At 47.3% G+C, this 27,348-nt stretch overlaps 1 protein-coding gene across 1 annotated transcript in view; it reads right to left on the bottom strand.

Moving 5' to 3' along the window:
* The window catches only part of LOC127597659 (NT-3 growth factor receptor-like), a 74,644-nt gene extending 54,177 nt beyond the window's left edge, over window positions 1-20,467 (bottom strand). Inside the window, exons 1-2 of the mRNA XM_052060854.1 lie at window positions 20,064-20,467; window positions 14,823-14,897 (exon numbers count right to left, since the gene is read on the bottom strand). Coding sequence (XP_051916814.1) covers window positions 14,823-14,897; window positions 20,064-20,344 — 356 coding nt within the window. The 5' untranslated portion in view covers window positions 20,345-20,467. The remainder of the gene's footprint in view (window positions 1-14,822; window positions 14,898-20,063) is intronic.
* Between the last annotated feature and the right edge of the window lie 6,881 nt (window positions 20,468-27,348).

Genomic DNA, 27,348 nt, shown 5'->3' with positions numbered 1-27,348 from the left:
TGCAAACATTTACTGAAATAACAATTTAGATTTTCACATGAGCAGTTATTCAAACAATCTCTCACACAATATACTGTCCATCAAAAAGTGAAAAAAATATTTTGTCACACAACAGCTGCTTTAACAGCTCTTTTTATGGAATCAAACAGAGAAATATAAAATTATAAAGTGCACATCGAAGATAAACTAGTACTTAGCCAATTGTGGATTGAAACCATGGTTGCATACTTGGTTTTTCTCAAGTTTGCTTTGAACACAGCAGTCAGGCTATGTTGATTGTGTTGGTCCTTCTTGCGTGGTAGACATGTCAACATAACAGTATTGTGTAGACATCATTTCGGATGACTACGCTTGGTTCGATGACAAACTGGAGACGTTTTATTTTCAGTGTGGTCGCTGCCACTGTACCGCTGAACTCTTGACGTGCCTCAGCGGCGCACCTTCGCTGTCAGACGAACACAGAGAAGCTCCACTTTATTTATATGGCCACAGAACACTGTAACCTTCCACACAAAATAGTTCCAAACAAGAAACACCTCCGAAGGTGGTGGAGAATGACAGAGCGAAGATCCTGTGGGACTTCCAGATCCAGACCGACAAGATGGTAATGGCGAACCAACCTGATATCGTGATCATAGATAAAGGGCAGAGGAAAGCCGTTGTAGTGGATGGAGCGGTCCCAAGCGATGGAAACATAAGAAAGAAGGAACACGAGAAACTCTAGAAATAACAAGGGCTCAGAGAGGAGCTGGAGAGAGCCTGGAAGGTAAAGGTGACAGCCATGCCTGTGGTGGTCGGAGCACTCGGGGCAGTGACCCCCAAACTAGATAAATGGTTGGAACAGATCCCGGGAACAACATCGGACATCTCAGTCTAGAAATGTGCAGTGCTGGGAACAGCGCAGAACCCTCAAGCTTCCTGTCCTCTGGTAGAGGACCCGAGCTGAATGAGGGACGGACACCACCTGAGGGGTGAGACGAGGCTTTATATATATATATATATATATATATATATATATATATATATATATATATATATATATATATATATATTCATTCCTCTTCCGAGCCGCTTGATCCTCACTAGGGTCGCAGGGGGTGCTGGAGCCTATCCCAGCTGTCTTCGGGCAGTAGGCGGGGGACACCCTCAATCGGTTGCCAGCCAATCGCAGGGCACACAGAAACGAACAACCATTCGCACTCACACCTAGGGACAATTTAGAGTGTTCAATCAGCCTGCCACGCATGTTTTTGGAATGTGGGAGGAAATCGGAGCACCCGGAGAAAACCCACGCAGGCCCGGGGAGAACATGCAAACTCCACACAGGGAGGCTGGAGCTGGAATCGAACCCGGTACCTCTGCACTGTGAAGCCGACGTGCTAACCAGTGGACTACCGGGCCGCCCTATATATATATATATATATATATATATATATATATATACACATGATTGTAAGATCTATATATATATATGTAAGATCAGAAAACCTTTTAGTCTTGCAATGGAGAAATTCCCAATTCACAGCAGCAAAGTTATGAAAGGAAGACGTAGAACAACAAAATATAGGAGCTGCTGGAAAAGCAGCCACTCATGCGGCGCCATTTTGAAGTCACAATAACAAAAATTACACAACACAACACATAGGACACAGACAGTCGTGCAATCTTCACCACTTTTCTGCATACACTTTGTTGTCTGAAGCAGGATCAAGGTGTCCTTTCACCAGTTAGTCAGAGACGTCATGCTGAAAATGTGCACGCGTCTGCTACAAGCTAAGTTTTGAAAGCAAACACGAAACTGTCGCGTCCATTGACGAAAAAGAGATTGGCTCACATCTCCCATCCCATGTAAATCCACTTCAATTCCAAGCCACAACTCCCAGTTCCACAACCGCATTGGCGCTCCGCGTTCACGCTCCTTTCTTCTCATCGTCAGCTCCTCAAGCCTTACATCCATCCAACTGCAGACCGTTCAACAGCAACGATCTCTCCGCTGAACAAAGGGGGGCTGTGAAAAATGCTGCCCATTACTGGCGAAGACACAAGCGCCCCAGGACTGTCCAGCAACAACAGTCAAATGGCGCCGACATTCCTCCCAGGCAAAAACAGTGCTGGTATACATACCCATGCTGCCGAGAAGGCGCAACCACCAAGCACAGAGTCTCCTCCTTGATGAATGGCGTGGCCAAAAAATGCTGAAAAAAGTCCCCATTAGTCCACACGACGTAACAAGCACAAAGTGACAAAACAACAAAAAAAGCAAGGCTCATGAGAGCACTTGCCGACGGCTGCCTACTCGGGCGCCATCTTGACTTCAAAGCTTATTAAAATTTATGAGGTCTAATTCAAATCATTCTAATTCAATTCATCCCACAGCTATTCTATCGGGTTGAGGTAAAACGACCACGCAGGCCGTTGAATTTCATCAAAGCTCAACTTTGTCATCCAGTCTTGATGGCCTTGCCTTGGTACCTTTTTCCAACCTTTGACACGCTACGCCAGTGGTCCTCAACTTGAAATGCTGTCGGTCCACTTTTTTTTTTTTTAATAAGACCAAGGTACGGTCCCATGCACAGCGGTCATGGGGAGCAGGGCAATATGCCCATTTAGTATGGTCAAGCTAATCTTATACAAATCAACACTCCTCACAACCATCCAATAATGGGGTGCATGAAAATAACAATTATTCACTTTGCCATTACACAGCAAATATTATTTTTAGTATTGTGTTGAGGCACAGGAACTCTTTTATTTTGTTAAGTTGTGCCTGCTTAATAATAGAAATAGCCCTTTTAGGGGAATAAGACATTTTTATTTTAACTTTGTTAAACAGTAGTTGTAATTTTCCCATTCATTTAACAAAAACAAAACAAAATACTAATTTTACCAAAATAAATACTAAACATAAAAACAAAAATATCCTTTTCATTTGTACAATTCCCCTTTTCACATCCCTTCTGAAATCACTTAAAAAATATATCAGAAGAGGTGTTAAGAACCATTTTAAATACTGACACAAGGGAGCACAGGAATGTGCAGTGCTTTTCTTCCACTATAGATGAATGCAATGTCTGAGGCATGCAAATATTATTTGAGGACGCCATTGGGATGTTCATTTACCATGTTGCGGTGTTCTGCTCTCCTCCGTGAGCCGTCACCTTACCGTGGTGGAGGGGTTTGTGTGTCCCAATGATCCTAGGAGCTAAGTTGTCTGGGGCTTTATGCCCCTGGCAGGGTCACCCATGGCAAACAGGTCCTAGGTGAGGGACCAGACAAAGCACGGCTCACAAAGCCCCTTATGACAAATAAAATCGATGGTACCCAGTTTCCCTTGCCTGGACGCGGGTCACCGGGGCCCCCCTCTGGAGCCAGGCCTGGAGGTGGGGCTCGTTGGCGAGCGCCTGGTGGCCGGGCCTACACCCATGGGGCCCGGCCGGGCTCAGCCCGATGAGGCAACGTGGGTCCCCCTTCTCATGGTCTCACCAGCCGTGGGAGGGGTCAAAGGGGTCGGGTGCAATGCGAGCTGGGCGGCAGCCAAAGGCGGGGACCCTGGCGGTCCGATCCTCGGCTGCAGAAGCTAGCTCTTGGGACATGGAATGTCACCTCTCTGGCAGGGAAGGAGCCCGAACTGGTGTGTGAGGCAGAGAAGTTCCGACTGGATATAGTCGGACTTGCCTCCACACACAGCCTAGGTTCTGGTACCAGTCCTCTCGAGAGGGGTTGGACTCTCTTTCACTCTGGAGTTGCTCACGGTGAGAGGCGCAGAGCAGGTGTGGGCATACTTATTGCCCCCCGGCTCAGTGCCTGTACATTGGGGTTCACACCGGTGGACGAGAGGGTTGCATCCCTCCGCCTGCGGGTGGGGGGACGGGTCCTGACTGTTGTTTGTGCATATGCACCAAACAGCAGCTCAGCATACCCACCCTTTTTGGAGTCCTTGGAGGGTGTGCTGGAGAGTACTCCTGCTGGGGACTCCCTTGTTCTACTGGGGGACTTCAATGCTCACGTGGGCAATGACAGTGAGACCTGGAGGGGCGTGATTGGGAGGAACGGCCCCCCCGATCAGAACTCGAGTGGTGTTTTGTTATTGGACTTCTGTGCTCGTCACGGACTGTCCATAACGAACACTTTGTTCAAGCATAAGGGTGTCCACATGTGCACTTGGCACCAGGACACCCTAGGCCGTAGTTCGATGATCGACTTTGTAGTTGTATCATCGGATTTGCGGCCGCATGTTCTGGACACTCGGGTGAAGAGAGGGGCGGAGCTGTCAACTGATCACCACCTGGTGGTGAGTAGGCTCCGATTGTGGGGGAAGATGCCGGTCCGTCCTGGCAGACCCAAACGTATTGTGAGGGTTTGTTGGGAGCGTCTGGCGGAATCCCCTGTCAGAAGGAGTTTCAACTACCACCTCCGACAGAGCTTTTCCCATGTTCCGGGGGAGACGGGGGACATTGAGTCCGAGTGGACCATGTTCCGTGCCTCTATTGTTGAGGCGGCCAATCTGAGTTGTGGCCGTAAGGTGGTTGGTGCCTGTCGTGGCGGCAACCCTCGTACTCGCTGGTGGACACCAGCAGTAAGGGATGCCGTCAAGCTGAAGAAGGAGTCATATCGAGCCTTTATGGCCTGTGGGACCCCAGAGGCAGCTGACGGGTACCGACTGGCCAAGCGGAACGCAGCTTCGGTGGTCGCCGAGGCAAAAACCCGAGCATGGGAAGAGTTCGGTGAGGCCATGGAAGCCGACTTCCGGACGGCTTCGAGGAAATTCTGGTCCACCATCCGACGTCTCAGGAGGGGGAAGCAGTGCACCACGAACACTGAGTACAGTGGGGATGGGGCGCTGCTGACTTCGACTCGGGACGTTGTGAACCGGTGGGCAGAGTACTTCGAAGACCTCCTCAACTCCACCAACATGCCTTCCTTGGAGGAAGCAGAGCCTGGGGACTCTGAGGTGGGCTCTCCTATCTCTGTGGTTGAAGTCACCGATGTGGTTAAAAAGCTCCTCGGTGGCAAGGCCCCAGGGGTGGATGAGATCCGCCCGGAGTTCCTCAAGGTTCTGGATGTTGTGGGGCTGTCCTGGTTGACACGCCTCTGCAACATCGCGTGGTCAACGGGGAGAGTGCCTCTGGATTGGCAGACCGGGGTGGTAGTCCCTCTTTTTAAAAAGGGGGACCGGCCGGAGGGTGTGTTCCAACTACAGAGGGATCACACTCCTCAGCCTCCCTGGTAAGGTCTATTCAGGGGTGCTGGAGAAGAGGGTCTGTCAGGAAGTCGAGCCTCAGATTGAGGAGGAGCAGTGTGGTTTTCGTCCCGGCCGTGGAACAGTGGACCAGCTCTACACCCTTAGCAGGGTTCTCGAGGGTATGTGGGAATTCGCCCAACCAGTCTACATGTGTTTTGTGGACTTGGAGAAGGCGTTTGACCGTGTCCCTCGGGGAGTTCTGTGGGGGTGCTTCGTGGGTATGGAGTACCGAACCCCCTGATACGGGCTGTTCGGTCACTATACCACCGATGTCAGAGTTTGGTCCGCATTGCCGGCAGTAAGTCGGAATCGTTTCCAGTGAGGGTAGGACTCCGCCAAGGCTGCCCTTTGTCACCGATTCTGTTCATAACCTTCATGGACAGAATCTCTAGGCGCAGCCGAAGCGTTGAGGGGGTCCGTTTTGGTGGCCTCAGTATTGCATCCCTGCTTTTTGCAGATGATGTGGTGCTGTTGGCTCCTTCAAACGGGGCTCTCCAACTCTCACTGGAGCGTTTCGCAGCCGAGTGCGAAGCGGTTGGGATGAAAATCAGCACCTCCAAATCTGAAACCATGGTCCTCAGTCGGAAAAGGGTGGAGTGCCCCCTCCGGGTCGGGGGGGAGATCTTGCCCCAAGTGGAGGAGTTTAAGTATCTTGGGGTCTTGTTCACGAGTGAGGGCAGGAGGGAGCGAGAGATCGACAGGCGGATCGGTGCAGCGTCTGCTGTGATGCGGACGTTGTATCGGTCTGTCGTGGTGAAGAAGGAGCTGAGCCAAAGGGCGAAGCTCTCAATTTACCGGTCGATCTACGTTCCAACCTGTCACGTTCTGCCCGAAGCGATAACGATCGCTCCGAGCAGAACAAGGAACTAAAGGATTGGATCCCCGGAAAAACAGAAAACGAAAGAATCTTGTCAAAGAAAAGAGTGTCTTTAATGACAAAAACAGAAAGAGCCCGACAGGGAAAAAACGGTAACACAAAACGCTGGTCAAATAAGGACCAGGAATAACAAAGAAGGAAACTATAACTGAAAACGCTCGCGGAAAACAAGACGACGCGAGGGGGGCCTGAATTGGCGGAAATACAATTAATACAAAAACTAGAAGCGAAACGCGAATAACAAGAGTAATCGGCCGTAAGGCAAAAAGGCAACAGGTCGAACGACAAATAGCGAAATCGAGCGCGAGAGCAATATGGCACGGCGTGGAATTCTCCGGCAGTGAGATGACTGCCGGAGTCTCTAAATAAAGGGGGGTAATCAGCCCGAAATTACGGGCAGGTGTGCCGATGGCGGAGGAGAAAACCCGCCACCTGCTGGCGGACACGCGACGTGACACAACCCTCATCTATGGTCACGAGCTATGGGTCGTGACCGAAAGAACGAGATCCCGGATACAAGCGGCCGAAATGAGTTTTCTCCGCAGGGTGTCCAGGCTCTCCCTTAGAGATAAGGTGAGAAGCTCGGTCATCCGGGAGGGGCTCCGAGTCGAGCCGCTTCTCCTCCACATCGAGAGGAGCCAGATGAGGTGGCTTGGGCATCTGATTCGGATGCCTCCTGAACGCCTCCCTGGTGAGGTGTTCCGGGCATGTCCCACCGGGAGGAGACCCCGAGGAAGACCCAGGACACGCTGGAGAGACTATGTCACCCAGCTGGCCTGGGAACGCCTCGGGATCCCCCGGGGAGAGCTGGAAGAAGTAGCTAGGGAGAGGGAAGTCTGGGCTTCCCTGCTAAAGCTGTTGCCCCCGCGACCCGGCCCCGGATAAGCGGTAGAAGATGGATGGATGGACGGTGTTCTGCTATTAAACAGCTGCAAAGTAGGCGGCAGCAGAACTGCACACAATCGAAACCTCCCGCGATTCGTTTTGTCTAATTTTTCATTTTGTCTAATTGTCTGTGTGCGGCTCTCCTGGGCTGAAGCTGTGAGCACACTGTGGCATCGCGCATGCGTCTGTTTCCTGACACAATCATCCATTTTGAATGCGTGCTGACGCTTATGTATGGACACACCTTAAATTCAGAGGAGCCAATCAGCGCATGGTATATGCTTACGCTTATGTATGGACACACCTTAAGTTCAGAGGAGCCAATCAGCGCATCGTTATCGCCGACATGCCCTGCTCAGGCAGGGTCTCGAGTGAGTCAAATATTATACACACAAAGTCGCGCTGCCGCGGTCCTCTGCATTACATCTGTTAGTGCACGCAAAGAATACAACGGATAATTTTAACAGGCGATCGCGGTAATGCGCAGATTATAGTCCACAAATATAAAATGTATAACGTAAAAATCAATTTATAAATTATTTTATACAATTTGCAGAGGGTCCGGACAGAGGAGGTCGGCGGACCGGCAGAGGAGGTCGGCGGTCCGGTCATGGATCGCGGTCCGCCAGTTGAGGAAGAGGGTACTACGCAACGACATCCTTTTACAGAGGTTAGAGCTCACGACTGCCTGCCCTTATTAAGCAACAACTAACAACAACAGAATAGCAGCTGAGGTCATTGCTGTGGGTGCCTTTCTTGCTGCCCCACAGTGAAATAGATCAATGTTTTTCAAACCCTGTGCCGCGGCACATTGTCGGGTGTGTCGCGGTAAAATATCCAATTTGTATGCCTGTGCGGTCTATCGCCCAGAAAGTAATCATGTAGTACCAACTGAGGAAGATGAATGTGAGGAAGGCAGCAGGTCCGGACAAGATCAGTTCCCGGCTCCTCAGGACCTGCTCTGACCAGCTGTGTAACATTGTCCAGCACATCTTCAACCTGAGCCTGAAGCTGGGCAGAGCTCCACAGCTGTGGAAAACTTCGTGCCTGGTCCCAGTGCCCAAGACCCCCCCACCCTAAGGAGCTGAACAGCTACAGACCGGTGGCGCTGATGTCTCACCTGATGAAGACGCTGGAGAGACTCATCCTCGCCCACCTTCGACCGCTGGTGAGCCCGTCACTGGACCCGCTGCAGTTTGCCTATCAGCCTGGCATCGGCGTGGAAGACGCCATTATCTACCTCCTCCACTCAGTGCTGTCACACTTGGAGAAGGCTGGGAGCACTGTGAGAATCATGTTCTTTGATTTCTCCAGTGCCTTCAACACCATCCAGCCCAATTTGCTGGGAGGCAAACTGCACAACGCCGGAGTGGACCACCATCTCACAGCATGGATCATAGATTACCTCACAAATCGTCCGCAGTACGTGAGATTGCAGAGCTGTGAGTCGGACCGGCTTCTCTGCAGCACTGGAGCGCCGCAGGGGACTGTTCTGGCTCCATTCCTGTTCATCCTCTACACCTCGGACTTCAGACACGACACTCCAAACTGCCACCTTCAGAAGTTCTCCGATGACTCTGCGATTGTTGGCCTCATTACAGAAGGGGACGATCGGGAGTACAGGGGACTGACAAAGGACTTTGTGGACTGGTGCCAGCAGAATCTCCTCCAGATCAACCCTAGGAAAACTAAGGAGTTGGTTGTGGATTTCTGCAGGAAAAAGTCCTCACCAGCACCGATGAACATCCAGGGTATGGACATAGAGAGGGTGGCCTCCTACAAGTACCTTGGTGTTCTTCTCAACGACAAACTGGACTGGTCTACAAACACGGACACCCTGATTAGGAAAGGACAGAGCCGACTCTTCCTACTCAGGAAGCTGAGGTCTTTTGGGGTTCAGGGGTCACTTCTTAAGACGTTCTATAACTCGGTGGTGGCCTCGGCCATCCATTACGGCATTGTCTGCTGGTCAGGCAGCATCTCGGCCCGGGACAGAAAGAGACTGGAGCGACTGGTCAGGAAGGCCAGTTCTGTCCTGGGTTGCTCCCTTGACACTCTGGAGGAGGTGGGCAACAGAACGATGCTAACTAAGCTAAAAGCTATGATGGCCAGTCCCGCTCACCCCCTCCAGCCTGCCCTGACAGCACTTGGTAGCTCCTTCAGCCAGAGACTGTTACACCCGCGCTGCAAGAAGGAGAGATACCGACGCTCGTTCCTACCGACTGCTGTCAGGCTGATGAATAAAAAACAATCATAATAATAATAATAATTTTTATCCATTTGTGTTCATATTGTATTTAATTGAAATATGTTTGTTGTTTTTTTTTCTCTTTCTCCTTTCTTCTTTCTCCATACATTCTTGCTGCTGGAGGCTGTAAATTTCCCCATTGTGGGACGAATAAAGGATATCTTATCTTATCTTATCTTACCCTCCCATACCGCTAGGGATCAAAAGTTTGAAAACCACTAAAATAGATCATATCACATTTTTTTGTATTTCTCATGAGGGACATTCCCCCCCCCCCCCCCCCCCCCATCACCTTGTAGCACTTGTATAAAAAATGACAGTACATTTTTCTTGAGCACACTCGCTCTGTTGGTCACCAAGCACTGAATGAGTTAGCGATTTATGTCTTGGCTTTTCTTACACTCTTTTTTTATTGTGTTTATCCTTAAAATGTTACATCAGTTTTCTCCTGTCGCTCGGTTTCCTCCCACGTTCCAAAACCATGCCTCGTAGGCTGATTGAACACTCTAAATTGCCCCTTGGTGTGAATGTGAGCATGGATGGTTGTTCGTCTCTCTATGCCCAGCGATTGGCTGGCAACGGGTTCAAGGTCACCCCTGCGTACAGTCCGAAAACAGCTGGCATAGGCTCCAGCACCCCCGCGACCCTCGTGAGATTACAGTGGATCGAAAAATGAATGAATGAATGTTACATCAACCTGCCAAGAGACTACAGCTGGAAATGAGCCAACGGCTATAATTTGGCACATGCAAATCTTCATTAATATGCACTGTCCTTTTTTTTAATTATTTTTTTTCAAACGATTAGAAAAAAGAAAAACATGTTCACGTGTTTAAATCCATAGAACCACATCAGTTCCGAGCATCGAAATAGTACATTGACATACCTGTGAAACGGGTTAGAATTACTGCCCTCCCACATATACAATGTCCTGAACACTGTGCCATATGAATAGAAAAGTAATGAAATAAAATAAAATAATAATAATAAACAAAAATAAACCAACTTGAGTGGAATGGGGCCGATAGGGTAACTCAACTGTCTGTTCAAGCACTTCCTTAGGTTTCCGTAAATTTTATCCAGGTATCCCATAATGTCTCAAATTTTTCTTGTTCGCCTCGAAGAATAAATGTCAGTTTCTCCATTTCAAAAATTTCCCAACCACCTTAATCCAGGCTTTGACTGTTGGGGGCTCTTTTGTCAGCCATCTTCTTGTGATTGCTTTTTTGCTTGCTAACAAGATGTTGTAGGTGTATTTCTGGGCAAAGTTAATGGTAAAGTCAGGTTCCAGTCCCAAGTACAGGGCTTCAAAGGTCGGAGGGACCACTGTTCCCATAATCCTACCCATAATCATCCTTGTCTCTTCCCAGTATTTGGAGATGACCAGGCATTCCCAAAACACATGAAAATGTGAGGCTTTGCTATTACCGCAGGATCTCCAACAGGCTGTATTCATTCCTTGTGAAGTCCCTTGGGCCGGAACTCTAAAAAAACCTGACAACATTCTTCCACCCAAATTCCCTCCAAGAGAGAGCCGATGTACATTTCCATTGCTGCGCTATTGTTCTCTCTTCCAGTTGAATTGTAATGCCAGCCTCCTTAGCCCACTTATTGTTTATATATGTTGTATCTCCACCTTCTACTACCTGCAACTCTTTGTAAATTTTCGATATAGTACCCCAGGATCTAAGATATCCTTTATCCTTTATTTGTCCCACAATGGGGAAATTACAGTCAGAATTCAGAAAGGAAAACACTGGGTAGGGAGAGGGAAAAAAACACACTCGAACTATCCTTTTCTGAGGATAATTTAAGTCCAGGATAAAAAAAGACCCTAGCAAATAAATAAGCATATGACAGTTACAACAAGTCACAAGACATAACATGTAATAAGAGGTAGGATGAATGGGAAGGGGCAGATGGGGTGACCGCGACCGGCAGCTCTGGCCAGCTGCACGGACACGAGCGCTCTGCAGATCGTAACACGTCACGGGGGAAAAGAATCGCAGCGATGAAGACGGTGATAATCAGGATGTGTATGCGCGTGTTATTGTTCAGTTGTGTATGTGTATGCGTGTACAGGTCATAGCTGCTTCGTCGAGTTCTGCTCATGAAGACAGTCCCGGCTTATCAGTCCATGGTCGAGAAGGAGGGGGGTGATGGTGGGGTGCACTAGCTTCCATGTATACTTCCATCCAGGGGAAAGGGTACAGATAGTGTTGTTTGTTTTGGAGGGACGGCCGCCAACAATTTCAGACAGCCTTGAGTCCGTGGCCTGTATCTCTTCACTGGCGTCGATCAGCCAAATCCGCAATCTCTTTCCGCAGCAGGGATTCCAACTTCTCCATGTTGTTGTCGATCGTACGGTGTCGCTCCAAATCTGCATCTATATTGCGGTTGAGCTCAGTCACCGCTTGAGTCTGAGTGTTGGACATTCGCGCCAAACCATCGAGAATGACCGGCAGCTTCTTCACTTCCAATTAAGTCGCTCCCGTCGGTTGAATTTTGCGAGAGAACAGGAAGCTGCTAACACGAAACAGAAGCATACCTTCTATCAGAAGGCTGATAATGTAGATGTCTTCCACATCCTCAACGGACAGTATTGACAGGCACACCATTCTCCACTTTCTCCATGGATCAAGGGCGTATCCGGCAGCAAATGTCCCCGAGGGGGAAGCAGGCTCCCCACTGCCTGCTGTTTTCGTCGAAAAAATTTTGTTGATTGCATCGAGAGACCAGCCAACTAATTCCATGGTTAGTTCTTCGGATGAAAATACGGTAGGAGGCTAGGAAAAGTTAGACAAAGACAGCACAAAGACTAAGTGGCGAGCAAGGAGAGGGTGGGGGTTGGAGGCAGGAGCGGAGCAAAAAGCATCCGCCTTCATCGAGAGCCAAGCAGGAAAGGGGACACATAATACAATACAATACAATACAATACATGCTGATTTATATAGCGCTTTCACAACAGCGGCAGCTGTAACAAAGCGCTTTACAAAACAGTTAACATAAAGTAAAATAATAAACACAACACATAACATAAATCACGGACAGTCGTGCAGTCCTAACCACTTTTCCGTCACACACTTTGTTGTTTGAATCGGTTTGAGATGAAAGAGGAGAGAATCAAAGTGTCCTTTAACCAGTGGATCAGAGACGTCATGCTCAAAATGTGCACACGTCGGCTACAAGCTAAGTTTCAAAGTCAACAAGAAGCTGTAGCATCCATTGACGAAAAAAGAGATTGGTTCACTTCTCCTGTCCCATGGAAATCCATTTCAATTCCAAGCGGCGACTCACGGTTCCAAATACGCAAAATCCATATGATCGTAGGAATATCTTGATTAAGCCAAAACCACTTTGTTGGACCCATCCTGTGCATAGAGTTCTCTTTAAGTAATGTCCAAGCTGCAAGAATCTATAGAAATCTTGATTACTCATTCCTGAATTGTTTCTAAGATCTTGGAATTGTCGCATCCCCCCCACCTCAAGGAGGTGCCTGTATATCTTTAACCCTTTTCCAACCCATTTTTTAAGGGTTGGAAAAGGGTTGATGGGTTAATGACTTAGTTATCATTAAGTCAAAAATATTTCGGTAGAACCTCCACGATGCCCCAGGTGGAGCATAAACATTTATAAGGGTCACAACAAATCCCTCCATTTTACCCACAATCATATTGTACCTCCCTCCTTGTCTTTAATTTCTGACTGCAACTCGAATATTACTTTTGTAGAAATAACAGTACGCACCCTCCTCCTATGTCCTTTCTCGTAGGAGGCTGAAAACACCTGCTTAAATCCCTGTCTTCTGAGTTTCAAATGTTCCAAGTCATTTAGGTGGGTTTCTTTTAGAAACATTATGTCTACCTTGTCTATGGCCATTTTGCCCAGAATTTTGCTTCTCTTGATAGGATTTAGGATACCTTTCACATTGGACGAAGCGAACCTAAGTGGCATTTTGTGACTTTCCATCAAAAAGTAAATAACGCTTATTGCTTAAACGACCCATTTTCCACTTGAACTCTGACACGTTAATGAAGAAAAAGAAAAAAAACAATAATAGAACAAGATCTGAGAAGAACAAACTCAGTAACTTGCGAAAGTTCCGCTGAGTAAACACTCCGCTGGAGGTCTCAAATTTGACCCCAACAAAGCCAGGATTTTCTGCTGGCTCGGAGAGGAAGCCTCCACTACAGTTCCCTTGTAGAGGGCCCTGCGTTAGTTGTCGCTCCCCCAAACACTTTTATGCATAGGAGTCCAGGGGTCCTCGATCATATCTATCTATACATACATGCACACATAAGTGCACATACGAACAGGCATCCATACTCATTGACTCACCTATACTCTAAAGCATGAACACCTAGTTGCATTTCACATATACACACACATCTACATATATGTACTGTAAATACTCCCAAACACATACTCGCGCATACCTATTCCCCTACATACCTTTCCACATGTTCCTGCAGTGCTTACTAATGCACTTACTCACATATACCAAAGTGCAATAATACATAACTGTCCACACGCCCATTCATACCCCGACAAACTCAATCATACACCTGTTTGCGTATACACCAACACATGCATGCTTACACCCATGCCCAAGCATATTCACACAAAAACCCAAATACTGTTCAATTCAACTAACCCTTGGTTGTACCACAGTGGAAAATCTCAGGCTTCAACAATTTTCATTGTCCACTCTCCTGTATGTGGCCAGTTTCTTTTTGAAACCCTCACGTGGAGCTTCCAGCTGTTGTTCCTCACCGCTCATAGACAGATGCGCCCACTCAATCTTCAGATCGGTGGAGGGAGAAAGCTCGAGCTTTTCTTTAAAGAGATCATCGTTGCAGAGTTGGTCTCAGCCGCCTCCTCAACACCATGCATTCTTATATTATCCCGTCTTGCTCGTCCCTCTTGATCAGTTAGCTGATCTTGCATTTTAGCGTGTAGCTCCTTCGTAGCTTCTTCCAGCCCCAGCATTCTTTAACTTATATAGTATAAGTTATAAACTACGGCGTCGCTCGAAGTGATCGAGGAGCTCTGCAGCCGTGCTTCTTACTCCATGACTGCCCCGGAAGTATCTCCGCATTGTCCTTTTTTAAATGATTTTTTTTTAATGGTTGACATGAAGTGTGTCAAAACTGACTAATTTTTCCTTCTTTCCAGCCAATGCTGCCACCACCATGCTTAACTGTATATATGATGTTCTTTTTGTGATCGACAGTGTTCTGTTAGTGCCAAAAGCACCTTTTGAAAATATAGCAAAGTTCAGCCTTGGTTACACTGAACTATAACAGGTTTTCCCAGGAGATTTTGGTACGGTCCAATAAAAAAACATGTTTTAACAAGGATTGACTCGAGTGTCTATTTTGCTTTTCTTACTAATTATTTGTAAAGATATGTCACACAAAACGCGTGCATGTCACACAGCATCAGTGTAATTCAACGGGCTCAGCAATGGAATAATGCTGCGTGGATGTTTTGACAGAAATAAGGGGAAGCTTCCCAATAAAGCATTTGCAGTGGCCAGCGTGTGTTTCGAAAATCATCTCATGACGTACAGTCTCTGCAAACCCGTGTAGAGTTCCATGTGACCTTCTCCCAACGTCTGCAGACCAGTCCAGTTCTCAATGTGTCTGTAAATAAGCAGAAAGTGTGAGTCAATCATTATTTCACTGAAAAAAAGTACACGCAATGTAAGTACACAAGTACACAGTGTGCACGCGCACGTGTGTGTGTGTTTAAAATTATTGAAAAATGTTAGTTTGCTCGTTTCAAGTGCATGATCCAAATTTTTACAGTTATGTAATTTTTCTTTTATTTCAAGTTGTGTAAATTTACAGCGGGGCGGCGAGTTTAAATGTTTCATTTGGATGAAAGGATTTTATTTATTTTATCTACCGTTTGTTGCGCACATGCGGTCTTTTAATCTATCAGGCTGCTGAATTCGCAAGAGATAAACTCAATGCTAACACTTTTTATCATGTTCATAAAGGCCATAACTCACTGAAGGGAGAAGGTTTGGGTATGCTCACCTAGCAAATGTTTTTTTTTCCAGCAGGGTTCATTCAAGGTTGAAAACAGTCGCAAATCCATTCACCTACAATTCACAATATACCGTATTTTCACGACTATAAGGCACCATTAAAAGTCTTAAATTGTCTCCAAAATGGACAGGGCGCCTTATGATGCGGAGCGTCTCTTGTATGCGCTGAGTTCCAAAACCTGACTGACAGCCGACACACTGTTTATATAGAGAAAAGGCGGAAGTGACTGTGGACAGGCATGCGGCAAAGAAGTCGGCCAATCAGTGAAGGGTGGGCGTGTGTCAGTATATATATATGTATCTATATATATATTGCGCGTCGTCCCGCACGCGGTCTGTCCTTCCGTCTGTCCCTTTTCAAAACGTACCTACTTCACCGCGCCGCTGCGCGCCGCCACTGCGCGCCGCCACTGCGCGCCGCCACTGCGCCGCTCAGGCAGTGACTCACTACGATCGCGCGGGCATCTTAGCGAAAAAATGTTGTCTACCCACAAGCATTGCAATGAAATTGTTAGTTATTTAGTAGAGCTAAACATCTCTTTATTTTCGCGATAAGCAATGAAGATGAACAAAAAGTTGAACCAAGCAACAACACTTTTGTGGGCCAAAGGCCCACCTTACCAGCCTTCCGCAGGAACTAGCTGATGAGCCACCGGGAGGGCGGCGAACCAGCTAGTATATATATATATATATATATATATATATGGAGAGAGAGAGAGAGAAGGCATGCGGGAGAAGTCCGCCAATGAGTGAAGGGTGGGCGTGTAAGTGAACACTAAATGTACGCCCCAAGCAGGTACCAACACCTGTACAGAGTGTGGCTCTGTGCATTGTTGCAAAACAACTTCGGTTTTGGTTTCTAAGAACCCCCGAAAATAAATTCTACACAGAGACACGCCTACGAAGCTCAGTTCAAACTTCAAGCCATCGGTTATGCTTTTGGCATGCGTGCCCATCTCACAGCAGCGGTGAAAAACCAAGTCAAGCAAATGAACTCTGAGCTTGTCGGTATTCCCGGAGGCTTGACTAACTCCAACCGCTGGACATTGGCATCAACCGAGCGTTCAAAGTAAAGTTGCAACCGGGCGTTCAAAGAAAGTTGCGAACGGCATGGGAACAATGGATGATCGATGGCAAACACAACTTTACAAATAGTAAAAGGCAGCGCTGGGCGAGTTACGCCACAATCTGCGAATAGATTGTGGCTGCTTGGACGAACGTGTCTGCTTGCACTGTTGTTCGAGTTTTTGGCAAAGCTGGCATCATTTCTGTGGAGCCACATGGCAATGAGAGTGACTCTGACAACAATGAGGAACACTGCGTTTTTGATGGTTTACCGGTACTTGCACAATTGTTCAATTCTGATACAGAGAATGAGGACTTTGATGGATTTCTGGGTGATGATTGATCGAAAAACGTGAGTACATTGTACGATGGCTAAATAAAATACAACGGAACTCAGTTTTGCTTCCATTGCCTTTTTAAAAACGTGGTTTTAGCTTTTATGTGTATGTCTTGCCATGCTACCATATGCTTCAAGCTAACGTGTTTTTAGCGTGCGCGCATGCATGCCGTATGTTCAAGCTGTCGTATGTTTTACCACTGTAAAACTGCACCCAATAATACAGTGTGTTTTGTCTATGTGTAAAATACAGAAATAGCACCCATGAATGAGACTACGCCCAACCATACGGTGTGTCGAATGGTCGTGAAAATACGGTATATTTTTTTCCACACTGAAGTTTTAAACATGTTAAAAATTTGATGGCGACAAGAAAAACAGTTTGGAACCATTAAACCTGTTTAGGGAAAGTCTTGGAACATTGACCGAACCCTGACAAAAAAGAGAGAAAAAAAAGACGCATTTGCTACGTGTACGCACACACTTGCATACCTTAGCCGCTCAGTGAGATATGGACTCAAGTGAGCGCCTTCGAGTCTTCCTGGTCTGATTTGACTGGTCTGTTTTTTACTGCTTTTAAATGAACACTTGCAGTAATCACAGCCAAAGTTTTATTTATTATTCTTTTAAGCTGTGAACAAAGTAAAATACATTTAACAACTGAGAATGTAGTCCTAACTGAAGATTTAAGGAGAGAAAAGATATCAGAAACAGAGCACTTAAGGTAATGCAACAAGTTTAGTCTGGAAAAAAAAATTGTTGTAATATATGTGATGAACCTTTGACATATTCTTTTTCAAAAACCTTTTTCAAAATATGCTGCAGTAAAGACACCATCACATGGTAATGTTCTTGATTAAAGGTTGGAAATATACTAGATTCAGATTCAAGTTGTTCTGGAAGTGAATTTTTGTTTGTTTGGCCACTCTGGTTTCATCACTGTTAAGTCAAGTCAAGTCAAGTCAACAGTATTTATAGAGCACTTTCAAACAGCTGTCGCTGCATACAAAGTGCTGTACATGGAGCGATTTAACAAACACAATAAACAGTAAGACGAATCGGTAATAAAGGCGGTAGAAAGCACCAAGCAGTAAAATCAAGAACAAATCTAAGTCATGCTGAGTCGAACGCCAAAGAATACAAGTGAGTTTTGAGGAGGGCTTTAAAGATGGGCAGCGAGGAGGCTTGCCGAATGTTCAGTGGGAGTTCATTCCAGAGAGAGGGACCAGCAACAGAAAAGGCTCGATCCCCTCTGAGCCTCAGTTTAGTTCTTGGTACTTCTGTTGATTGCTATTGTGAGCAATTAACATGATCAGCGTTTTAACGGATTAATCATTATTAATAACTAGAGCTGTCAGTTTAGTGCATTTTTATTGGCATTAATTTAAATGAATTTTAACGGGATTAAATTTTTTCTCGCGAGATTAACGCGGCACACGTCACAAGCGGATGTTATGTTGCTCTATAAATACACCAGAACAAAACAACAAGCGCGCTGCAGAAGTCCACGCCCATATCTGTTTTGCCAGCTACGGCAGTGCGAGACACCGAAAACGGATACTTAACGAGTTTATGAATGGAAAGTTTACTTTTAAAAAGTTGCCAGATTGCTCCACTGACAAGACCAAAGTTACCTGTTCTTCTCTCTGTGTGTATCATACAGGTATATGATGTATGCCACTGACGCGATTGTTACTTGTTTGGAACTATTTTGTGTGGAAGGTTACAGTATTCTGCGTCCATATAAATAGAGCGGGTGGAGCTTCTCTGTTTGTCTGACAGTGGTAGCGACCTAGCTAAAATAAAACGTCTCCAGTGTTGTCATCGAACCAAGTGTAGTCATTCGAAATTAGGTCTACACAAAAACTGTAGAGAGACTTCCGCACAATAAGGACCAACACAATCAACATAAGTGACCCCCACCCCTTTCAGAATGGTTTGCCCCAGCAGCACGGGAGAAGTGCGTGCACTTTTTTGTACGGCGGGCAGTTTTGAATACAGCGGCACATAATGAACACTGGTGTCCGGCGTCTCGTTAATCTTCAACAAACATACAGAAACAGACTGCTGTGTTCAAAGTAAACTTGAGAAAAACGAAGTATGCAACCATGGTTTGAATCTACTATAGGCTGAGTACTAGTTTACCTTAGATGTGCACTTTATAATGTTATATTGCTCTGTTTTGATTTTATAAAAAAAGCTGTTAAAGCAGCTGTTGTGTGACAAAATATTTTCACTGTTGTGTGACAAAATGTTTTCACTGTTGTTGATGGACAGTAATATTGTGTGAGAGATTATGTGAGAATAACAGCTCCAAGTGAAAACTGTTCATGTAAAATTGAAAATCGAAATTGTAAATGTAAAATTGTCATGATCCTGTTTTGGTCTGGCCAGCAGGTGGCATTAGCGGACTTCAGCACGCACCTGCTGCCAATCTATAATTTTGTGAACCCTGTATTTAAGGTCTCTTCTGCATTGCACCTATGTCGGAGTATTGTTTTCTGGTATTGCTATTCTCGCTGCTCATGGACTATTTGACTATTGACCTCGTCGTGTTGCGCGTTTTGCACTCTCGGTACACCTGCTTTTTTTAAGTACGCTTTTGGTTTTTTGATTTGGCTTTTGCTCGCGTGTATTTGGATACATTGTTTTCGTTTGTATTCGCGGTCTTTATTTTTCTCCCTTGCCTTTTGTGCAAGCGCTTTTTGTTATTCGTTAATGTTCTCTCTGGTCCCTGTTTGACCAGCGCTTTATGTTACCTCTTTATCGGTGCGATTATAAGCATTAAAACATATTTTTGTTTCGGAGACCTTGTTTACGTCTACGTTTTTCGGATCCAGACTTTACTCAGCTTGTCCGAGTCGTGACAAAAGTTGAAAATCGAAATTGTTCTTTCAGTAAATATTTGCATTTGGCACATAGAAAACTGATTCATGATTCCATGTTGATGAAAGCATTAAAATGGGGGGAAAATAGGACAAAAAATGTAAAAGGAAATTCAGAAACGATAAAAAAATGTGTGAGTAATCATGATTAATTTTTTAGTCTATTTGAGTTAATTATGAAAGTTGCATTTTTAATTAGATTAAATATTTTAATCGTTTGACAGCTCTATTAATAACATATTTGAAAGTGACTTGAGCAAATGTTTTAGATGTGCTTATAAAACAAGAAGCCCTTTACATGTGTTTCCCAAGAAGGAACTCCTTCTAACATTCCAGAAGTTGTCGTAAAGCAATTTTGCAAAAAACATTTATTCTGCGCCCACCAATGACGCTCCATGACAAAGCAAACTTTCAACGGCTGCTCAGTGGGAAACGACATGTCAAATTGTAAGAACGCGGTGACACTTACATGGAAGTGATGTTCTGGAAAAGGTCTGGAGAGCTCCTCATAGTATTTCCAGAGCTCCCAGCATCCCGGAAGAACAGGAGTGGGGAAAGCCCACGGTTGTCTGCTTTGGTGCAGTAGATTTCGTTGGGCGAGCAGGTGCAGGTGGGCGGGCAGTCCGGCAGTGATGAGATGCGCTCATTGAGAAATAATAAGTTGAGCACAAAGAAAAGCCTACAGCAGTCCCATATTTTGGGTGGCTGGCACCAATTGAATGGGTCCAAAGCTCCAAGTCCATACATCATGATCAGAAATGTGAAATAAATTGATTTTTTTCCTTGCCAGGGTTAGTTCCATCCACCAATGTGGAATGCAGCAGCCAGTGTTCTGACTTTTTTCTCTCCTTCAAACCACTCAGTGTTTTGATTTGGTTGGAGCATTCGGGCGTGTTAAACAGCCACTGACAAAAGCCAATCGTATTTCTTCTCTCTCTCTCTCTCGCTCTCTCTCTCTCTCTCTCTCTCTCTCTCTCTCTCTCTCTCTCTCTCTTTTCTCTCTCGACAGTGATCCCTCGCTATTTCACGATTTGTTTATCGCTGCTTCGGTGCATCGCGGATTTTTTCAAACATTCATATTTTTTTTTTTGTTCCGCAAAAATCAGTGTCTAAGTGTTGTTTACTATGCGTGCTCGTGTGTGCGCACTCTGCTCAAGCGCGGAAGTTCCACGTGGGGCACATGTGCATGCACGCATGGGCAAGCAGGTGAGTATATGTGTGTTTCTGAGAGAAAGAGAGAGACAAGAGAGAGAGAGACTTAAAGAACAAAAGCACTTCTCTCCATCCATTTTTTTTTAAACAACCTTAATTGAATAATCATAAACACGTTTGCTGCACTCTCGAGGGATCGCTGGCCTGCGTGTGTGTGAGTGTGTGTGTGTGTTAGTGCGCCCTGCTCAAGCGCAAAGACCCACGTGGGGCAATTTTAAAAATATATATATGTTAATTGATCGCTACTTTTGGTCCCCATTAACCGCGAAAAACGATTACTGTATCTCTCTCTCTCTCTCTCGTCCCCCCCTCTCTCCTCTCTCACACCTCAAGAAAACAAAAACAAAATTATCCTACACTAAAGGTGGGATATTTCCAGCAATATCAACAAATGTTATTTCAGGAGAAAGAAAACACCCACAATAAAGTATTCATTTCATGAAAAACATTTGGTATATTTTAGACAATGTTAAGATCCATCCATCAAGCCATTTTCAACACCACTTATCCTGAACAGGGCCGCAAATATATAATTTTCCATGATTGAAGTGCAAAATATAACAAGAGACTTTTTGAGAGCATTTTTGCTGGTTTGTTTTGGTTTTTGCAATTTAATCCCAGGGATTTGAAACAAAGGATTAATTAAACAGTGTCACGTCGCGTGCTCGCCGACAGGTGGCGGATTTTTCCCTCCGCCTGTTCGGTGCACCTGTTCTCAATCGCGGACTGACTGCCCTCCTATTTTCATGAGACTCCGGCAGTCCTCCCACTGCCGGAGAATTCCTTACCGTGCCATTGCTCTCTATCGCTAATCTCGTCGCTTTACTAATTCTCGCTGCCCTATTGCCTTACGGCCACTACTTTCGTGTATTTCGTGTTGTGACCAAATTGTCATCGTTACGGTTCTCCTTTTTCGGTAGTTCCTCGCCCTTTATTCGTTTCGCGAGCGTTTTCGGTTGTCTTCCTTATTTTCCTGGTCCTTATTTTGACCAGCGTTTTCTGTTACCGTTTTCCCTGTTCGGGCTCCTTTTGTTCTTTATTAAAACCCTTTTATTTCTTACAAGATTTTTTCGTTGTCTGCTTTTTCCGGGGATCCACCTCGTTTTTTTCTGTTGTGCACGAGGCGATTTCTCATCGCCTCGGGCTCAACGTGACAAACAGCAATGATACGACAAAATAAAAAGTAATTAGTGGGTTCCTTCTCTATTTAATCAACTTTTTTTTTTGTTTTATTGTTTTTCTTAAATTCACATTGTGAATAGAACCAAACATTTCCGGTGGGCCAATTTCAAACACACATATAAATTCAAGTTTCAAATTTGAAAATTGGTCGTATGGAGATGTAAACAGTCAAAATCAAAGATCAGGACAATGAAGCTCAAAATAAGCTACTCAGAATATGCGTTCTGCACCTCAAACCACTCAGTGCTGTCACACTTGGAGAAGGCTGGGAGCACTGTGAGAATCATGTTCTTTGATTTCTCCAGTGCCTTCAACACCATCCAGCCCAATTTGCTGGGAGGCAAACTGCAGAACGCCGGAGTGGACCACCATCTCACAGCGTGGATCATAGACTACCTCACAAATCGGCCGCAGTACGTGAGGTTGCAAAGCTGTGAGTCGGACCGGCTTCTCTGCAGCACTGGAGCGCCGCAGGGGACTGTTCTGGCTCCATTCCTGTTCATCCTCTACACCTCGGACTTCAGACACGACACTCCAAACTGCCACCTTCAGAAGTTCTCAGATGACTCTGCGATTGTTGGCCTCATTACAGAGGGGGACGATCGGGACTACATGGGACTGAAAAAGTACTTTGTGGGCTGGTGCCAGCAGAATCTCCTCCAGATCAACCCTTGGAAAACTAAGGAGTTGGTTGTGGATTTCTGCAGGAAACAGTCCTCACCAGCACCGATGAACATCCAGGGTATGGACATAGAGAGGGTGACCTCCTACAAGTACCTTGGTGTTCTTCTGAACAACAAACTGGACTGATCTACAAACACGGACACCCTGATTAGGAAAGGACAGAGCCGACTATTCATCCACCCATCCATCCATCCATCATCTACCGCTTATCCGGGGCCGGGTCGCGGGGGCAACAGCTTTAACAGGGAAGCCCAGACTTCCCTCTCCCTAGCTACTTCTTCCAGCTCTCCCCGGGGGATCCCGAGGCGTTCCCAGGCCAGCTGGGTGACGTAGTCTCTCCAGCGTGTCCTGGGTCTTCCTCGGGGTCTCCTCCCGGTGGGACATGCCCGGAACACCTCACCAGGGAGGCGCTCAGGAGGCATCCGAATCAGATGCCCAAGCCACCTCATCTGGCTCCTCTCGATGTGGAGGAGAAGCGGCTCGACTCTGAGCCCCTCCCGGATGACCGAGCTCCTCAGGCTTATCTCTAAGGGAGAGCCCGGACACCCTGCGGAGAAAACTCATTTCGGCCGCTTGTATCCGGGATCTCGTTCTTTCGGTCACGACCCATAGCTCGTGGCCATAGATGAGGGTTGGGACGTAGATCGACCGGTAAATTGAGAGCTTCGCCCTTTGGCTCAGCTCCTTCCTCACCACGACAGACCGATACAACGTCCGCATCACAGCAGACGCTGCACCGATCCGCCTGTCGATCTCTCGCTCCCTCCTGCCCTCACTCGTGAACAAGACCCCAAGATACTTAAACTCCTCCACTTGGGGCAAGATCTCCCCCCCGACCCGGAGGGGGCACTCCACCCTTTTCCAACTGAGGACCATGGTTTCAGATTTGGAGGTGCTGATTTTCATCCCAACCGCTTCACACTCGGCTGCGAAACGCTCCAGTGAGAGTTGTAGAGCCCCGTTTGAAGGAGCCAACAGCACCACATCATCTGCAAAATGCAGGGATGTAATACTGAGGCCCCCAAAACGGACTCCCTCAACGCTTCGGCTGCGCCTAGAAATTCTGTCCATAAAGGTTATGAACAGAATCGGCGACAAAGGGCAGCCTTGGCGGAGTCCTACCCCCACTGGAAACGATTCCGACTTACTGCCGGCAATGCGAACCAAACTCTGACATCGGTGGAATAGTGACCGAACAGCCCGTATCAGGGGGTTCGGTACCCCATACCCACGAAGCACCCACCACAGAACTCCCCGAGGTACACGGTCAAACGCCTTCTCCAAGTCCACAAAACACATGTAGACTGGTTGGGCGAATTCCCACATACCCTCAAGGACCCTGCTAAGGGTGTAGAGCTGGTCCACTCTTCCACGGCCGGGACGAAAACCACACTGCTCCTCCTCAATCTGAGGCTCGACTTCCTGACGGACCCTCCTCTCCAGCACCCCTAAATAGACCTAACCAGGGAGGCTGAGGAGTGAGATCCCTCTGTAGTTGGAACACACCCTCCGGTCCCCCTTTTTAAAAAGAGGGACTACCACCCCGGTCTGCCAATCCAGAGGCACTCTCCCTGTTGACCACGCGATGTTGCAGAGGCGTGTCAACCAGGACAGCCCCACAACATCCAGAGCCTTGAGGAACTCCGGGCGGATCTCATCCACCCCTGGGGCCTTGCCACCGAGGAGCTTTTTAACCACATCGGTGACTTCAACCACAGAGATAGGAGAGCCCACCTCAGAGTCCTCGGGCTCTGCTTCCTCCAAGGAAGGCGTGTTGGTGGAGTTGAGGAGGTCTTCGAAGTACTCTGCCCACCGGTTCACAACGTCCCGAGTCGAAGTCAGCAGCGCCCCATCCCCACTGTACACAGTGTTAGTGGTGCACTGCTTCCCCCTCCTGAGACGTCGGATGGTGGACCAGAATTTCCTCGAAGCCGTCCGGAAGTCGGCTTCCATGGCCTCACCGAACTCTTCCCACGCTCGGGTTTTTGCCTCGGCGACCACCGAAGCCGCGGTCCGCTTGGCCAGTCGATACCCGTCAGCTGCCTCTGGGGTCCCACAGGCCATAAAGGCTCGATAGGACTCCTTCTTCAGCTTGACGGCATCCCTTACTGCTGGTGTCCACCAGCGAGTACGGGGATTGCCGCCACGACAGGCACCAACCACCTTACGGCCACAACTCAGATTGGCCGCCTCAACAATAGAGGCACGGAACATGGTCCACTCGGGCTCAATGTCCCCCGCCTCCCCCGGAACATGGGAAAAGCTCTGTCGAAGGTGGGAGTTGAAACTCCTTCTGACAGGGGATTCCGCCAGACGCTCCCAACAAACCCTCACGATACGTTTGGGTTTGCCAGGACGGACTGGCATCTTCCCCCACCATCGGAGCCTACTCACCACCAGGTGGTGATCAGTTGACAGCTCCGCCCCTCTCTTCACCCGAGTGTCCAGAACATGCGGCCGCAAATCCGATGATACAACTACAAAGTCGATCATCGAACTGCGGCCTAGGGTGTCCTGGTGCCAAGTGCACATATGGACACCCTTATGTTTGAACAAGGTGTTCGTTATGGACAATCCGTGGCGAGCACAGAAGTCCAATAACAAAACACCTCTCGAGTTCTGATCGGGGGGGCCGTTCCTCCCAATCACGCCCCTCCAAGTCTCACTGTCATTGCCCACGTGAGCATTGAAGTCCCCCAGCAGAACAAGGGAGTCCCCAGCAGGAGTACTCTCCAGCACACCCTCCAAGGACTCCAAAAAGGGTGGGTATGCTGAGCTGCTGTTTGGTGCATATGCACAAACAACAGTCAGTACCCGTCCACCCACCCGAACGCGGAGGGAGGCAACCCTCTCGTCTACCGGTGTGAACCCCAATGTACAGGCACTGAGCCGGGGGGCAATGAGTATGCCCACACCTGCTCTGCGCCTCTCACCGTGAGCAACTCCAGAGTGGAAGAGAGTCCAACCCCTCTCGAGAGAACTGGTACCAGAACCCAAGCTGTGTGTGGAGGCAAGTCCGACTATATCCAGTCGGAAATTCTCTGCCTCACACACCAGCTCGGGCTCCTTCCCTGCCAGAGAGGTGACATTCCATGTCCCAAGAGCTCGCTTCTGCAGCCGAGGATCAGACCGCCAGGGTCCCCGTCTTTGGCTGCCGCCCAGCTCACATAGCACCCGACCCCTTTGGCACCTCTCATGGGTGGTGAGCCCATGGGAAGGGGGACCCACGTTGCCTCTTCGGGCTGTGCCCGGCCGGGCCCCATGGGTGTAGGCCCGGCCACCAGGCACTTGCCAACGAGCCCCACCTCCAGGCCTGGCTCCAGAGTGGGGCCCCGGTGACCCGCGTCCGGGCAAGGAAAACCTTGGTCCATATATTGTAGTCATCATAAGGGTCTATGAGCCATGCTTTGTCTGGCCCCTCACCTAGAACCTGTTTGCCATGGGTGACCCTGCCAGGGGCATAAAGCCCCAGACAACTTAGCTCCTAGGATCATTGGGACACGCAAACCCCTCCACCACGGTAAGGTGACGGCTCACGGAGGGGAGCCGACTATTCCTACTCAGGAAACAGAGGTCTTTCGGGGTTCAGGGGTCGCTCCTTAAGACTTTCTATAGCTCGGTGGTGGCCTCGGCCATCCATTATGGCATTGTCTGCTGGTCAGGCAGCATCTCAGCCTGGGACAGAAAGAGACTGGAGCGACTGGTCAGGAAGGCCAGTTCTGTCCTGGGTTGCTCCCTTGACACTCTGGAGGAGGTGGGGGACAACAGAAGGGTGCTAACTAAGCTAAAAGCTATGATGGCCAGTCCCTCCCACCTCCTCCAGCCCGCCCTGAAAGCACTTGGTAGCTCCTTCAGCCAGAGACTGTTACACCCGCGGTGCAAGAAGGAGAGATACCGACGCTCGTTCCTACTGCTGTCAGGCTGCTGAATAAAAAAAAAATAATAATAATAATAATTAAATGATGTGAAAGACAATTGTAAATAGAACTGCGATTTTTATCCATTTTGTGTTTATATTGCACTTAATTGAACGGTGTTTGTTGTTTTTTTTTTCCTTCTTTCTTCTTCCTACCTACATTCTTGCTGCTGGAGGCTGTAAATTTCCCCAGTGTGGGACAAAGGATATCTTATCTTATCTTAAACACATTGAAATGCAGAACTGTGGATGGGCTAGCGTTTTATGTGACAAAACGAAGAGACCAAACATGACAGAAATCAGTGAATGTTCACTTGTTACACCCATGTTGACCTTCTTCATCGGTGCACAAGCTGCTCATGACACTGTATGTCAGACGGCTTTTGACTTCAGTGGCTCAGCACAGTGCTGGAGCTGGACATTTGGGGCCCAAGGTAAACACAACCAACATCCCAAACGTGCCCATTACACTTATAAAGTATTGTGTGATCAATTCAAAAGATGGGTTATGTAATTAAGGCCACATTATCCTGCTTTTGAGGTCACAGTTATTTGACAGCTGAAATAATTACAACTAAATATTTTTAATATATAATGAATATGTTTCTCATCAACTAAAAAGTGAAAATTTGAGAAAGTTCTCCTTTTTCCTGAACTGTATCAAAGTCCTTAAAATCGTACTTGGGGATTATTATCACACAGTGAATTGTCTAAACACTTGAATTGAAATTATTGAGAATAGCGGTCTCCATTTTCCTTT

The sequence above is a fragment of the Hippocampus zosterae genome, chromosome 3 (genome assembly GCF_025434085.1).
Source record: "Hippocampus zosterae strain Florida chromosome 3, ASM2543408v3, whole genome shotgun sequence".
NCBI lineage: Eukaryota > Metazoa > Chordata > Actinopteri > Syngnathiformes > Syngnathidae > Hippocampus > Hippocampus zosterae.
The sequence above is the reverse complement of the archived record's forward strand: the minus strand, read 5'-3'. Positions and strand labels throughout refer to the sequence as shown.